This window comes from Anastrepha obliqua, chromosome 1, assembly GCF_027943255.1.
Source record: "Anastrepha obliqua isolate idAnaObli1 chromosome 1, idAnaObli1_1.0, whole genome shotgun sequence".
Classification (NCBI taxonomy): Eukaryota; Metazoa; Arthropoda; class Insecta; order Diptera; family Tephritidae; genus Anastrepha; species Anastrepha obliqua.
In genome coordinates, this window is record NC_072892.1 from 67,243,023 (window position 1) to 67,260,450 (window position 17,428).

General features: G+C 33.6%; 1 protein-coding gene across 3 annotated transcripts in view; it reads right to left on the reverse strand.

Moving 5' to 3' along the window:
• Nucleotides 1-17,428, reverse strand: part of LOC129252933 (very low-density lipoprotein receptor-like) — a 230,684-nt gene that overhangs the window by 118,952 nt on the left and 94,304 nt on the right. For all 3 annotated transcript variants that reach the window (XM_054891123.1, XM_054891122.1, XM_054891121.1), the window contains exons 7-8: nucleotides 13,923-14,141; nucleotides 6,061-6,415 (exon numbers count right to left, since the gene is read on the reverse strand). In XM_054891123.1, coding sequence (XP_054747098.1) covers nucleotides 6,061-6,415; nucleotides 13,923-14,141 — 574 coding nt within the window. The remainder of the gene's footprint in view (nucleotides 1-6,060; nucleotides 6,416-13,922; nucleotides 14,142-17,428) is intronic.

Here is a 17,428-nt window from a genome sequence, read left to right on the forward strand (position 1 = left end):
TTAGAGTTTATTGCCCTGTTTTGCACGTCACTCTGAACATCGACCCCAAAAAATCCCGAGCAACGAGTTTTCAGCTAATCCGATGAATTTCAAAAACTTCTTCCGCCATATTGAATCCACCTCTTTCCACGCACAGAAAAATGTTTTAATTATAACCTTTCCCGTGTACAGGGTTACCTAACTTGACGTGGCATGACTCATATATTTAATTTATGAGAACCTTTTCCGATGCATAACTAAATTCAGAGATTTGCCATTATCTGATGGAGGCCGACTGCTATTAGCAAGAACTTTGTCTATTCCTTGTTGCTTTCTGCGTAATATGAGTTTTCAGCAAGAGGCAGCCAAATGGTACTCACACATAAACTCACTCGATTACGTCTTAAAATATAGCATAATAAAGGTTGCCACACAATTTCGGCACCCATCCCGATACAAATATTTTAAGTCTGAATTTAAGGTCTAATCAATATTATATATTATAATTTTATGCGAAACCAAACCTGCTACAAGTACAAGACCTACATTTATTTATTTATTTCCCAATTCGTTAAGAATTCATTGCATTTCCATGGTGTGAGCAAAAAAATCTAATCATATGAAAACTTCTTAGTTTTCGTCCGTTTTTCGCATTTAAACCTCCAATTTCAGCAATGTCATTCACTATTTTTGCTTTTCTTAGCTTCAGCACTAAATCAACTTTTCATAAACTCACGCGCACGTGTTACTGCCTGCAGGTGACACAAATTGGTGTTATTTGACATTCTGAGTTAACCCATACCTCAGCCTCATACATATCCCCCGTTTGCCACACCTGCAGCTAGCACATCTATTGGCCATCGCGCCAGCGGCATCATCATTTATTGGTTTTGGGATAAACTCAATTGGATTTGGAAGAATAGTAAATTTTCGATGGAAAATTCCGCTATATTATTTTATGGATGAAAAGTATCATAGTTGAGGTATCTACTTAATACCGACTGTAGCTTTTGTGTACAACTACTATACTTGTATATGCACACATATAATATATTTATGAATCTCAATACAAGCCCTGCAGGAAAATCTTCCGGTTTTGCATTTGCATGCTGTTTGCTTGCTTGCAGCTATGATGAAATAAATTTACTTAAGAACTTTTAACTGATTAGATAAATACGACTTTTTTCTTTAATCTCTCTCTTAATTTTGACATGCCAACATAGTTTATTTATTATGGAGAGTCTATCAATGGGAGCATTCACGATTATCGTCAATGTGGCATTTCACGGAAGGTGGCAAGATGCACCTATTACTGATCCAATTGCTATTTTAAGGAATTTTGTAATATATTTAAAATTATCACAAAAAACGATCATTTAAAAAATGATCAACTTTTAACGTTTTATTATCTATTTTTTATAGATTATCCACTTCAATTGTTGTATTATTTTTTAAATTGATTTTTAATCGTTTGTCAATTTTTACTTATAATTAGTTTCACCATCGATTTTTAATCGATTATTGATTTAATCTAACATTCAAAGCGATCATTTAAACGGTTATTAATTTCTGTCGATTTTTTAGTTTTAGTATCGATGTGTTATCACTTATCAATTTTTATTGTTTCATTAGTTTACAAATTGAATTTTAATCTATTATCAATTTTTGTTGATTATTAATTTTACCATGGAATTTTAGCCGACTATTCATTTTCTTCGAAGTTTTCCTTTCAATATCATTCAAAACGATCATTTAAACTACTGCCAATTGGTATCGATTTGTCGATTTTAGTATACATTTTTTTATCGATTATCCATTTCGATTGATTTATTATCTTTTTAATTAATTTTTAATCGATTATCAATTTTTTCTGATTATTAATTCTAACTTATTCATTTTACCATCGATTTTTAATCGATTCTGCATTTTCATCGAATTTTCGATTTTACTACCATGCAAAATGATCATTTAAACGATTTTTAATTTTATCGAATTTTTGGTTTCTGTATCGATTTTTTATCGATTACCTATTTCTTGTGATTTATTATGTTTTAAATTAAGTTTTAATCAATGTTTACTTATTATTAATTTTACCCATGATTTTGTATCGATTATTAATTTTTGTCGAATTTTTTACTTTTGGGATCAATTTTTAATAAATTTTTTATTTTTGTTGATTTTTTATTTTTACTTCCGATTTCTGATCCATTACCCATTTTCATCGACTTAAGTTTTTTAATGATTTTTACTGATTATTAATTTTACCATCGATTATTCCTTTTTATCGAGTTTTTGCACAAATTTTTAATATTTTTTTTTTACTTTTGCATTCGATTTATAATCGATTACCTATCTCCATCGACTTGATTTTTCTTTAATGGCTATCGGCTATTTACTTCCAAAATGCGAAAAATTTTCTTTTCTCTATGCTATAAGTCAGATTTATTCCCTCCCACAATGTCCCGTATAGTATCCAGTAAGAGTTCATAAGCTCTCTCTGCCCTATCTTCGCAGTTCTCTAGACATGGCCTAAAGGCCTGGGTGCGAAAATTCTAATCGGGTTTTGTTAAAAATATATATATACATATACATATATATGTAATTATAAATTTCTACAGTTTTTGTTGAACTATATTAAAAATTAAATTTGAATTAAAAAATTAGCATTTTTTACTCTTTTGTATTTTTGGGTAACCCATTAAAAACAAGAGAACTTCATTTTTATTCAACTACTACAAATTCAGTTGCCACTAACCAAGTTTGAATTCTCAAGGGCCCCATTTGAGAAAAACAAAATAAGTCTCAATAAGTCTCTGGTTCTCCCTACAGGGTGCTTACTCATATATATAGTACGTTTTGGTGTCTGTATGCCAAATGCACCTGCCAGCCACATAGGTATGAACCTCTTGTTGCCAATTCACCCACTACCACAAGCAAAATAACCCATTCAAAGAAATTCTTAAGCAAGATTACTATGAAGGCAGCCGCATCCACAAACAAAGATTATGCAGAAGTTTGTGTGTATGTATGTGAGTATGCTTTAGCTTGCGTGCCGCTTACCAGCCACCGGGCATTGGCACATTTATTATAGTTGGCGTTGAATTTTTTATTTCCAACAAGAAATTGTGACACTTTCTAGCAGCATTAAATGTGGGTCAGCAGCTGGCAAGCTGGGTGCTTTTTATAATTTTATTTTCCTCATTTTTTCTTACTTTGTTTTTTTTTTTGCAGTTTAGCTAAGAATAATTACAGGCAAAAATGAAAAAAATGTAGATAAATAGAATAAAATTCATGAGGAACTTTTCACGAAAAACGTGTGAAATTCATAGGAAATATTTGTGTGCTGGTGGTGGCCCGAAGCGCTACGTTGGAGGTAAAGAACATACAAAAGCAGGATTTTGTAAACTCCTTTGGTTAGAGGCAAAATATAGTGACATTTCGAGAGAATGCAAGTTTGATTTTATGGTAGAAAAATGTACATACTTATATATGTATGTGTATGTTTTTCAGTGTATAGTTTAAATGAAAAATTTTTAAACCAAAATTTAGTTTTGCAATATTATTTTTATTTACTATTATTCTGTACTTTCTATGTACTTGACCCCTATTCTGTTGGTTTCAGTTAGATGTTTTTGTATTCTGAAGGAAGTTATCTGTATATAAAATATCAGTTCGCTAAGCTTATGGAGAACTTAATAAATGTTGATGAGATGTGACGCCATTGAAATTTTCTACGACTAGCGACATTGAAAATTAAAAGAAGATAGTTTTTGTATCTTACTTAGCTCAGATCTGTCCGTAGGAATGGGACTAAAGTTTTATTTTAATCCAGTCGTCTCAAGATAGCGTTGGTAAATCATTGTATGATTTAATATTTGACTTTTGAAAGACCTCACGGAGCTTAGGGCCATTACTGCCTAATTATATTCAAAGGCTTAATGGAAAGATGTGCTCCATAGCGCATTCGAATTAAATTTTGGGGACATTTAAAAAAGTGCATTCGGACAATGCTCCGACTTATACTTTGGTCGCAGAGTGAATCAAATTTGCAACAACTATATATATATATATACACGTACAGACACACGGCAGATATGTTTTATTAGGAGCTTTTTCATGGCAGAAATACACTCGGAGGTTTGCCATTGCCTGCTGAGGGGCGACCGCTATTAGAAACAACTTTTTCTTAATTTGTTATCTTTCACCGAGATTCGAACCGACGTTCTCTCTCTGAATTCCGAATGGTAATCACGTACCAGCCCGTTCGGCCACGGCGGGCCACAACTGGGTTCCCTAAATACCAGACCACCTTTTTTGAAGATAAACACATTCAGAACTTTTTATTATAAGCGGTGTCACACCCACGTGTATCTCTATTTCATATTAATAAAATTCCTTCAAACTTACTCCTATTCTCAGTTAGGTTAGGTTGGACCTGACTGATCCTGTAGACGGCACATATACCAAAAATGGATCCATATTGATACCAAGTATTTGTATGAAGAGCTTCAGAGCTTTACGTTTTGTCTTTATTACACAGTTCAGATAATTTGAGTAGGCTGGTAAGTTTTTGATCTGCCACACTTTTTAAGGTTGAAAATGTTACAAAACCTACGCAGTTTATTCGTATTTTGCTAAGTGCTAAGCTTAACTTGCAGATTGTAATGGCTGTTGGAGGGAGTATATCGCATTACACAGCTTCTACAGAAAGGAGATTAGAAAGGCCAAAAAGGGCTCTTGGCGAGAGTTATGCGGCAATTTGAACAGAATTTCGGAAGCATCAGAACTTTGAAAAATTCCAGCCAAATCTCCGTTTATTCCAACACTGATCCGCAAAGCCACAGGCGAATGGACCAAGGAGGGAAAGAAAACGATTGAGATTTTCACTAAAACCCACTTTCCTGGATGTAAAAAGATCACAGACGCCGCAACTTCCACGGGAGTAGACGAGAATAACGAAACTTGTGATGGCCTTATCACGGCATCTAGAGGGGAATGGGTTCTAACATTTTGTAGGCCTTTGAAGTCACCAGACAAGGATGGCATATTTGCAGCACTTTTGCAAAAGAGAAGTTCATTCCTCATAACTCAGCTGAAGGACATCTTTAAATACAGTTGGAAATTCAGCTTTGTTTGGAAGAATTGGATACTCTCAAGGGTTGTTTTTATACTAAAAGCAAGTAAATATAGGTACTTATTTACGAAAGACTATCGGCCTATAAGCCCAACTTCTTCTTCCTTAAAATCTTCGAAAGACTCACCTCAGTTAAATCCAACATAATTATTATTGAGATCAGACAAAATTACGCCCATTTTTTATGTTAATACTAAATTTCTATTCGTGCCTCTGAGACCAGCTATAACTCTCATTGCCTATGCGTTTATGTAATTCCAAAACTAACAGCCAGCCCAAATTATTTTTTCCTAATTTGTGCGTGGGTGTGTAAAGTTGAGTTCGTATCGAATTTAGCCTTCTTGACTTGCTTGTATTTAATTTTCTTCTCAAAGACTTTCGTGGTTTTTAGGCAGATCAATGATGATAGATTACAAGGTTTAGCCGTCCAAAACAAAATTGTGAGAGTAACTTCTGCTGCAATGCCAGAATTCTAACTGCTCGCTTCACTCGTATTCCTACACTCGTCGAATCAGTCGTTGTACAGTCGGCAACGAAGTAACCTGAACAATGGGATGCATTGATTTTTTCCTATATCACCAACACAATCTCAGTTCTGCTAATAATACTTTCATAGTTATTTGTCCTTGTTGTTCACTCTACTTGAGTTAATTTATGTCATGGAGTCAATGTAATCCAGGAAAGGACTCGCTATTTACTACATTTAATTAGAAATGCCATTTACAACCATTAAAGCGTTGATCATATCACTTTAATAGCGAATACGTTACGCACTGCTGCTTGAGGAATACATATAAAAAATTCTTCTTACATACGAAATATTTGGCTCATCTTCGCGCATACCCATACGTACACAGCATGTCGGTTAACGCGCTATATAAATTTTACAACATAGTCGTATCTTATTCTGTCATTACTTGTTTTACATTACGATTATATCCACCCACCTGATGTAGCGCCGTTATCGCTTCCACTCCTTTGCCATTGAACTTGTTCGCCTTGAAAACTGTCTGCTTATCCCAATCGGTCCAATAAATGCTGTCCTCAAATGTAGTTATCGAGAAGGGGTGACGCAGGTATTCTGTTGAGTATAAAATCTGACGACGTTGCGAACCATCATAATTCGCTGACGAGATGACATTCAATTTGCCATCAACCCAATATATGCGTTTACGTACTAAATCCAATGTAATGCCATTTGGCCATTTAACATCATAGTTGATGATGGTCGTGCGATGGGAGCCATCCATACCGGCACGTTCGATGCGTGGTGAGGCGCCCCAATCGGACCAGTACATCCAACTGCCGGAAGTGTGTGTGCGAACGGAAAGGAACGAAGAATAACGTTAAGGAGAATGCATAAAAAGTAGAAGTAAATGAGATGAGACTAAGCAGCGATGAGTCTAAGAGGCGAGCAGCATTTGCAATTGAGAAACTGTGGTTTGAGTTGGTGTTGCTCTATTTGTGTGTGTGTGCGTAAAAGTATGTGTAAGCATTTATTTAACTTAAAACTTTGATAGTCTGCTCCTTTGTGGAACAATTGACTTATTATATAAGTACATACATACATTAGGATGGCAAAAAAAAAGGTTGTCAAAAAATTAATAAAACAAATATATTGTTAAAAAGTTAACTGTTGCAAAAAAAAGGTTTAAAAAATTTTTTTTTTTTTTTTTTATTATTATTTACATTGTAACTAGTTAATAAATTATAAACTAACGAACAATTTGGATTTAATTTTGTACAATACAACTAAATTTAAAAATACTCTGCATCAGGCTTGCAGAGAAATGGGCTACTGCGTGAGTTGGTGCGGTTTTTTTCGTTTCAGCCTTTCTTTCCATTTAACGGGGTCAATTAGGGCTGAGGCTTCGCTATTTACATGGTGGCGTAGTCTTTCCATATGAGACTTAGCGTTGATGTTGATCGAAGTGGCAACTGATTCGATGCCAAGGTCGCGTTCAATATCGGTGTTACGGACGTACCAAGGTGCATTAACAGCGCATCGTAGTACCTTATTTTGGAATCTTTGTATGGATTTTATGTTGGTTGAGCTTGAGCAGCCCCATAGCTGGATCCCATATGTCCAAATTGGTTTAAGCACCTGCTTATATAAAAGAATTTTATTGTATAAGGATAAGGCTGATTGGTTGCCCATAAGCCAGTACATATTTCTAAATCTGATATCTAGTTCTTCTCTTTTCTTTTTAACGTGAGCATTCCATCTAAGCTTGGTATCTAGTGTCATACCTAAGTATTTGGCGGTGTTGTGATGCGGGATTTGTACGCCGTTTATATGTAGTGGCAGATATTTGATTTTCTTCTGTGTGAAGTCTAAATGAACCGATTTTGTTTCGTTTAGTTTTATGCGCCATTTAATGGTCCACTCGGAGATTTTATTTAAATAAATTTGAAGGTTTTTGATTGAGTCAATCTGAGTTTCTCCTACCGATAAGATGGCTGTGTCGTCAGCAAAAGTTGCTGTGGAGCAATTTATGTCAATAGGTAGATCGCACGTAAAAAGAATATAAAGAATGGGCCCCAGCACGCTGCCCTGTGGGACGCCAGCTTTAATTTCCTTAAGTTCGGAATATGTGTCTTCGTATTTTATTCGGAAAAAACGATCGGATAAGTACGATTCTAGAACATTATAATATTGTATTGGTAGAAGCGCATTTATTTTGTTGAGGAGCCCAATGTGGCAAACTTTGTCAAAGGCTTTAGACACGTCGAGAAAGACAGCAGAGCACACCTTTTTTTCTTCAAAGGCGTTTTCAATGATGCGAGTAATTCTGTGCACTTGATCGATGGTAGAATGTTTTGTGCGAAAACCAAATTGATGCACTGGTATTATATTTCTTTGCTTAATAATTATGTTGAGACGTTTGGCTAAAAGCTTTTCCATCAGTTTTGATATAATTGGTAGAAGCGAGATAGGCCGATAAGATGTGACATCATGCGCTGGCTTCCCTGGTTTATTAAACATAATTATTTCAGCAGTTTTCCAATATATTGAGATATGGTGCAATTTGAATGTGGCGTTCATTATTTCAGTAAACCTAGATATCGTGCATTGAGGAAGTTGTTTTAAAATTTCAGCAGTAATAAGATCATACCCAGGCGCTTTTTTTGATTTTAGTTTATTTATTTCACCAAGCAATTCGGAATCCGTAACAAGGGGAATTTCGGCATCAGTTTCATAGGTAAGTGGCTGCATTCCGGCTATCCTCGACGTGTCATATGGCTTAAAGATGCCCTCGAGGTATTCAGCAAAAACATTAGCTTTTTCTTTACTGCTTTTGGCCCAAGAACTGTCTTCTTTTTTGATTGGTGGGTACTGTGTTACTGGCTGTGAAAAGTTTTTTGTACATTTCCAGAGCGAGTAATCAGTGCTGCGTTCGTTCGATAAGCTCTTTAGATACGTACTCAGAGATCTGTTTTTAAAATCTTTTATTTTCCTGGAAATTTCTTTCGTAATTTTATTTAGTCGTTTTTTGTCGGAGGGAGATCTTGTTTGCTGCCATCGTCTTCGTATTTTGCGTTTTTCTGCGACCATATCTTTAATATCTTTGGTATATTTATGACCTGATGTGACAAACTTTTTTTCCGAAGTGCTACTCCAGGCTGCCAGTTGTATAAGGTTAGATAATCTTAATATTTCATCATCTAAATCGGAAGTGTTGGTAATTTCTGCATTGTGATTATCCGCGGTTAAAACGTTCCTAAAATATTCCCAATCCGTATATTTATTTGTTAGCGTAAATGGCAATTTCTTGATAAGCGCATTTTCATATAATGTTAATAAAATTGGAGAATGATCCGAGTTCATATCCCACCCGCTTTCTATGCTGATATAATTAGCTGATATTTTTTTGGCAATGAAAAAATCGATTAGGTCGGGTATTTTTTGTGAATCCGTTGGCCAGTATGTTGGAGTCCCAGTAGAAAATGTTATACATCCAGTCTGTTGAAGAGCTTTGCATAATTCTCTACCTTTTGTAGTGGTTAATCTCTAGCCCCAGTGTGTGTGCTTCGCATTGAAGTCACCGCCCATTAAAAATCGGTTGTCGTGACTATTAATTAGCTCTATGTATTGGTCGCATTTGATCTGATGTTTTGGGGGACTATAGACTGCAGTGACTGATAAATTCCTATCACTCTCCACTGTTATGGTTATTGCTTGAAATTCAGGTATAGAGATGCTGCCTTCTTCGTAATGCTTTATATTGTTTCTTATAATAATAGCAGCGCCTCCTCGTGCGGCGTTGTTTGGGTGAATTGAATGGTATGTATTGTAGTTTTTGAATTTGATATATGACTGCTTGGTAAAGTGCGTCTCAGATATTAGGCAGATGTCGATTTTTTCGGTTTCTAATATCATTTCCAGCTCGCTTTGATGTTTAAGCAAGCCGTTTGCATTCCATAGCATTATTTTTAAAAATTTAGTCATTTTTATTCAACTAGGTGTAGTGTTTTTTCGATCTTCTGCAATCTCTTTTCTAGTGCAGTCATATACTCGTTTTGTGTCGTTATTTTTTCCAATATTTGTTGTAGTATGTTAGCGTTTTCCGAGTGATTGTTTCCTTTTACTATCTGTGAGAATGTGGGTCTTTTAAGTGGTGTAGTATTGTTTTGCAAAATTGGTTTGCTGGTAAGGTTATTTGGGTAGCTACCTATAATATTTTTATTTAAATTTTTGCCTTCAGTACTATTTATATTATTTTTTATTTTTGAGCCAGCTCGTATCTTTTGTAGTTCTTTGGCAACAACACATCCCCTGTAGTTCGCAGGATGGGACTCACCACAATTGCAGCATTTTGGTTGTTGTTGTTCAAGCTTTGTGCATTCAATCGTTTTATGCTTCCCTGCGCATTTGACACACCTTGGTTGTTTGCCACAGTAGTTTTGCGTGTGCCCATACGCCTGGCATGATTTGCATTGCGGTATGAGTTTTGATTGCCTCACTGCTTCTATAGTAACAACAGAGTGTAAAATAGTTTTTACTTCATGTATTTTCTTAATGTTTTCACTGGAATCAAACGTAAGGAGAAACATATCTAAAGGTTCTTTAGTTTTCCATTTCAATTTATTGACTGCGCTGATGGCTTTAAGTCCTTGTTTTTGAAGATTTGATATTATTTCTCCTGGATCACTCGTATGATGCAGGTTCTTTACCATCACCTTAATCGGCCGGGCTTGCTTGTTTTCATATGTATACCAAGAAAGGTTTTTATTGGTCAGCATTTTTGTCAGGTTTCTATAGTCATCAGGATCTGATGCATTGATTTTATAGGTATTATTGTTTAGAAGTTTAATAAGAAACTCTTTTTTCATTTCCTTTTTCGCAATATTAAAAATTTGTTGGTAATCGCATTCTCCAGATATCATTATTGGTGGAGGTCGCGGGATTTTCTTCTCTTTTTGCTCAAAGGATGCTTTTGCAGTAACTTTTGAGTTAGAAGCCTGTATTTCAGGTGATACTTCAGCCTTCCTTTTCTTACTTGGCCTTTTTTTTAGGATCCAATCCGTCTCTCGTGCAAGTTCCTCTTCATCCGTTTCATATTGTACGTTAGTATCATTTTTTTTAGGAGGTGTACTATTTTTTTTAAGGTTTTTATTTTCTGTTTTGAGTAAATCTAATTCATTCTTTAATTCCATGCACATTTTTTCCATATTTTTTAACTGGTTAGCTTGTTGGCTTATTATGTTTTGATAGTGGATTAAGTTATTTGCCATAATTTCATGATTTTTTGCTAGTTGGCCACCTCCGGGTGGAGGCGTTCGTTGCATAATTTATGTAATTCGTAGTGTGCGCTGGGATATATGTATGTTTAAACACTTATCTACTAACACAGCACTTTGGGTTCGAAGTTTAGTCGGTATAGTAGTTACCTTTTTGTTGAGTCGGTAATGCAGTTAACGATGACAGCTGTTCTTCCGACCAACGAGATTGTTTGTTTACGAGATTGTTTACACTCTCTATAGCGGGTTTTTTTTTTTTTTTTTTTTATTGTAATGTTTTTTTTTTTGTTTTGTTTTTTGTTTTTTTGTTTCTCTCTCTTCTATTGTTCTTTGTTTTCGCGTTTAGTCTACCGTACAATAATATATGTACATATATGCACAGCGAAACTAAAAACGCATGAATATGTATTTTGATAATCACAAGTTTTGTTCACATGTACATATGTGTGTATATCAATAATCACAGGCTCAATATGTCACCATTAAAATGGTTAAAAGTCACCAACGATATTAATACACTTAAAAACTGCGGAGCGAAATCAAAACACGTCTGTTTCCTCCAAATGTTTGTTAGTTTAAAAATTAAAGAAAGGTATTATTGTTAAAAAATTAATTGTTGCAAAAAACAATTGTTAAAAACTTAAAAAAATATTTATTATTGTTAAAAAACTAGTTGGAAAAAACAAATTCAATAAAGAAACAAATTAGAATTAAAAAATTTATTATTGTAAAAAATTGTTAAAAAATTAAAAAAAAAAAATTAAAAATTAATTGTTGTAAAAAAATGGTGAAAAGAATCAATAATAATAATAAATTAATTTTTGTAAAACAAAATTGTTAAAAAATTAATAAAAAAATGTATTATCGTTAAAAACAAATTAAAAAAAAAATTAATTACATTAAAAATGAATTATTGTTAAAAAATTCATTTAAAGAAAAAACAAAATTGTTAAAAAATTAGTTAAAAACAATTATTATTCCTGACGAATTAATTCTTAAATAAAAAATATTAAAAAATTAAATTTAAAAAAATTTATTATTTGATGTAGCAAACAATTTTTTTTAATGCATAAAAAAATAAATATTGCTAAAAAATTATTGTAATTGTTGTGAAAAAAAATTAATTATTGTTAAATCATTAATTGTATATATATAATATAATAAAAAAATGAATTGCTATAAAACAAATTGTTAAAAACTTAATACAAAAAATGATTGCTAAAATATTAATGGTTTTAAATTTAATTATTGGTAAAAAGTTAATTGTTTTAAAAATCAAATTTGTTAAAATTTTGTTATTTAAATAAAAAGTTATTCTTGTTAAAAAATTAATAAAAAAATTGACTTTTGTTATAAAATTAATTGTTGTAAAAGAAATTAATAAAAAATAAATATTAATTATTGTTAAAAACAATTATTATAAAAAACTGTTGAAAACGTAATAAAAAAATAATAATTGCTAAAAAATTAATTGTTGTAAAAAAATCGTGAAATAATAAAAAAAAACTAATTATTGTTAAAAAATGAATTGTTGAAGAAATGTAAAAACATCAATTAAAAAACAAAAATTATTGTTGTTAAAAAATGAATTTAAAAAATCAATTATTTTTAAAAAATTAATGGTTTAAAAAATTATTATTGCTAAATTTATTGCTTAATCGTTGAAAAGAAAATTTTTATTGTTAAAATTTTAACGTTAGAAACATTATTTTTCTTCTGCTACCCCCTAAATCTGTTCTAAGCTCAAATTTGAGTTCCCTACTTTTTTCTGTTTTTGTTTTTTTCTAGTACAAGGGGGCGCAAAATTAATCATCCTAACGGAATTTTATAAAACTGGCGTTTTAGGTCAATCATATTTGACATTTGTGAACCAGACAGGTAATAATTATTTTCATCCCCCAAAATATTTTTTTTTATTTAGTAAAAAAGTTACGCAAACCAAGAGTGGAGGATTAATTTTGCGCCACTAGCCCTTGCCAACAATGCCTTGAAAATTGCAATTGAATTTATATATATATATATATAATTGGCGCGTACACCCTTTTTGGATGTTTGGCCGAGCTCCTCCATCTATTTTTGGTTTGCGTCTTGATGTTGTTCCGCAAATGGAGTGACCTACAGTTTGAAGGCAGATATTTTTTATGAGGAGCTTTTTCATGGCAGAAATACACTCGGAGGTTTGTTATTGCCTGCCGCTATTAGAAAAATGTTTTTCTTAATTTTGGTGTTTCACCGAGATTCGAACCAATGTTCTCTCTGTGAATTCCGAATGGTATGCGGCTACGGCGCCGCAATTGAATTTGCATAGGAAAAAATGCGATTATCAATAGATTTGGTATAGAATATTTGCACATTATTTTATCTCCCCTTTTAATGTTTTGTCATAAACGGGTAAAAAATGATGTCAAGAATAAAAAAAAAAATAACGAGATAAAACTTTTTGCATTTAACTAAATTTTCTTTGGCTTTAATTTTGGCAGGTTTTCAAATCCACTATAAAAAGTGTTGTTTTATTTTATTTTTATTTTTTTTTTATTAAGGTATCTATTGGACTTTTATGAAATGAAGCGAAAAGAGTGATAAAATAATATCGCTCGATGAACATTTTATATCAAATTTACGGAAAAGTAAATTTTTTTCTTTGAAATTCAACGCTTATTTTCAAAGCATTGGCAGCATTGATAATTATTAAATAAACAAAAAAATTAAAAATATGCGTGACTCATTTTTTTGGCTATAGAAAAAATTTAGGAGGTAGCATGACAAAAAAAAAAATGTTTTTCGGCCATCCTAACATACATACATTCATTTAGAGTTTTTCAATATCTATCAGCTGTGTCCACTCACTTCTCCAGCAGTTACGTTTTCGTACACGCCAGCTCGTGCTTGTCTCAGCGTACTAACAGCTGTTGCACACATTTTCCGTATTCAGTTTTTTTTTCTTTTTGCTTTCTTTTTCTTTTTTTTTTGCATTCGCTTTAGTTGCTTATTTCATGTCATTGCTTGTACGCCTTTTATTTTTTCATCTGTCTTTCTCAACTCACCCAGTGTTGCTTCATCTACTCACCCTTCTATCGGATCCAATGCTATCGACCGCGGTATGTCCAGTCCATCTTCAATGAGCACTTTACCCATATTGCCATCAAAGTTGGTTAACTCGATGGTGCATTTGTGTGTGTCTGTGAAGTAGATGTGATTGTAAATCCAATCGACAGCCAAACCATCCGATGTCACTGAGTGTTCCTTTAGTACGATGGTTTTGTCGTTGCCCTCATCGATGGGTGCTCTGTGGTCACACATTGCGGAAGTGAAGAAGAATAAAATGTAGTTTGTGAATATTTATTGAATATCAATGCAATGACAATAGTCAGTAAACATTCAAGTTATGGAGTTGCTAAGGCAAAAGTAATGAAATCTAAATTGCAAAAATTTAATTAACACTCATATAACGCTGGAAAAAATTAAGTTGCTGTCGTTGCCAGTAGGATTCTTGCCATACCACTTTTATTGATTTGAGAGGCATTTATTTTCCAACCACGCGTTTAAAAAAGAGTACCTCCTCTTTTCACTGGTTGAGGATGTTGAGACACGCGCATTGGACCTAAGTGCACTCACAGAGCGGATGCTTAAAGTCGAGCTGAGAATAAATCTGCGATTAAAGAAAATGTATTCCCTAGATGAAGAATATTTTGCATTGAGCTCTGTATTGAATATTTTCTTTAATAAGGAAAGAGTTTGCAAAGCACCCAAAATATTTTACTTCTAACTGATTTGTGACTAAACTAACTAAACTTTGATCGATATCAACTAAAATTCGATTGAGGTAGCACCTTCAGGTTTTTTTTTATTTCAAGGAGTAGGACGAGAAAAAAAATCAGTGATTAGAAACAAGCCTCATTAAAGATATTAGGCTAGGGATAACGAGGAATACTTGTAGAGAGACGTTTTACTAACTTCTCCTCTTCAATCTTCTCTGGCCCAATAATAAACATGAAAAATCTATAGAATAATCCTTATTCCCATCCCATTTACTAGGCCTAGCAAAAAGCGAAGAAATACAAAGAAAACTTTCTGCTTTTTTATTTTAACACTACAGTAGACAGGTAGCAATAGGCTAAGACTCAGCTAAAGAACTTCTTAGTAGATGCCACTGCCGACTCTATTATTTAGTCTGGAGGAGTCAGTGAAGATAGCCACTAACCCTGGGCTGAGGTGCTTAATGGCATTCCACGCTTATGAGAGCATAGTTTAAGCTTATTAAAAAGATATTTTTTGTAGAAAAATTGTGAACAAATTTATTAAGCGACCAAACATTTTTAATTACTTAATTAAAAAGTATATTTTCCTCAAAAAAAAAGAAGAAAATTTACTTAAAAAGTAAACTTTAAAAGTGAATATAGTATAATTTTAATTTGCATAAAAACTTTTCATTGAAATTTTTAGAAACTTACTCAGTTTACTTTTTATTATATCAGGTCAGACATAAGTTCGTGCATATTTTACCCATAATTTCACTTTTGTACGAATTTTGCATACAAAAAATCATTCGCGAAATATAACGGAAAAATTTATATTTTCTTTGATATATTGTGCATTCAGCAAGTGATTTTAATTGCGGATAGAATCATGTGTTGTTAAAAAATAAAATAAAGAGTCTTCGTCTTGTATTTTTTTATAAAAGTTCTAAACATGCAATAACTGCTGCTGCTGAAATAAACACTGTTCACGGAGAGGATACTGTGAGTGTAAGGGCTGCGCAAAAGTGGTTTTCAAATTCCGAAATGGTAACTGCGACGTGGAGGATGCTCCGCGCGCTGGTCGTCCTGAAGTCTTTAACTCCGGTGCCTTGCTCGAACTCGTGGAAGCTGAGCCAAATTTGATAGTCGATATGATAGCTCAGAACTTAAATTAATCGCATGGAACAGTTCACAGGCCCCTGGTTCAGTTGGGAAAGGTTTCAGAGCTGAGAAAATTGGTTCCGCATAGACTTTCCGTCGCCACCCTTCATCAGAGAGTGAGTGTGTGTTCTCAGCTGTTGCAACGGCTTGAAAATGGAAGTTTTTTTAACCGTATTGTTACTGGTTACTGAACCGACCCCTAGAGATGGCCTTCACCCCAAGAAGTTTCTCTTGTCTATTTGGTGTGATATGGCCGATATTGTTTATTATGAACTTCTGGAACCAAACCAGACGATAACTGCTGATTATTATTCCTATCAGCTATCAAACCTGAATGAGGCACTTAACAAAAATCGACCATCTTTAGTGAATAGACGCAAAGTTTTGTTTCACTACGACAACGTGAAGGCCATCTCTAGGGGTGCGTTCCTCATACCGCAAGGCAAACATTAGGCAGGCCGAACGAGCTCGGATGGGAGCTAATGCCGCATCCACCATACTCTTCGGATATTGCATCTTGTGATTATCACCTTTTCCGTGGACTTCAATCTCATATGAGTAACAAGAACTACTCCTCATAAGAAGTTATAAAAAGGGATATCGAAGCATATTTTGGCTCCAAGGATAACAAATTTTTAGAGCAGGGAATTAAAAATTTGCCTAAACGTTGGGAAGACATTGTAAATAATGAAGGCAAATATATTATTGATTAATAAATACTTTAAACATCTTTTTTATTAATTTTAAAACCACCTTTAAAAACGCAGCAACTCATGGACTGACTTGATACTAAAGTCGACAAATAAAAAAAATTAACATAATTTGGACGCTGCCCAAATTAGTTATTTAGCTATAATCATACTAAGAAGCTTTTTATAATCCTGACCACAAAGTCATTAAAAAACAGGTTTAAAAAGTGTTTGTTTGCTTTATAACTTTTTCGACTTCGTTCTACTTCCTGTTTCAATAGAAACGTAAAAGTCATAGTTGCACTTTTCTCTTATGAAATAAAGTATGCGCAGTGGAGGTTGTAAAAATCTATATTTACCCCGGCGATAAGAAAACATACATTTTTTTGAGGATGATGGATATATCGTTTCGTTTGGTATCCATATTAATATCATATCATAGAGTGAGTCAAAGTATTTAAATAATTTTTTTGCAAAGCTTTCAAGTCCCTTAAAAACCTAAGTTGATGAGGAAGTGCCAAACTGAGAAACGCAGCATTATTATTGACTAGGGCTTCACTTGTAAATACAATTTTTCCTGTGTAACAAAAATGTTTGATTTTTGTTGCGATGTACTTCAGAAATTTTTAAGTTTAACAAACATATTTGGCGCGTACACTTCTGTGTGATATTTGGCCGACCTTCTCGTCCTTTTTGTAGCGCGCATTTTGCTGTTTTTCCACAAATGAAGGGATCTTTAAGTCGATTCTGTTTTTTATGGGGAGCTTTTTCATGACAGAAATACACTCGGAGGTTTGCCATTGCCTGGCGAGCGGCGATAGCTATTCGAAAAAACTGTTTCTATTATTTTGCCGTCTCATGCACGGGGACTCGTACCTACGCACTCCTGATTGGGTGTCACGCACCAATCTATTCGGCTACGGCAGCTGCTGCTTTTTCAAAATTCACATTACCTTCTGATGTGCCATATTCGCTCGATGTCTTCA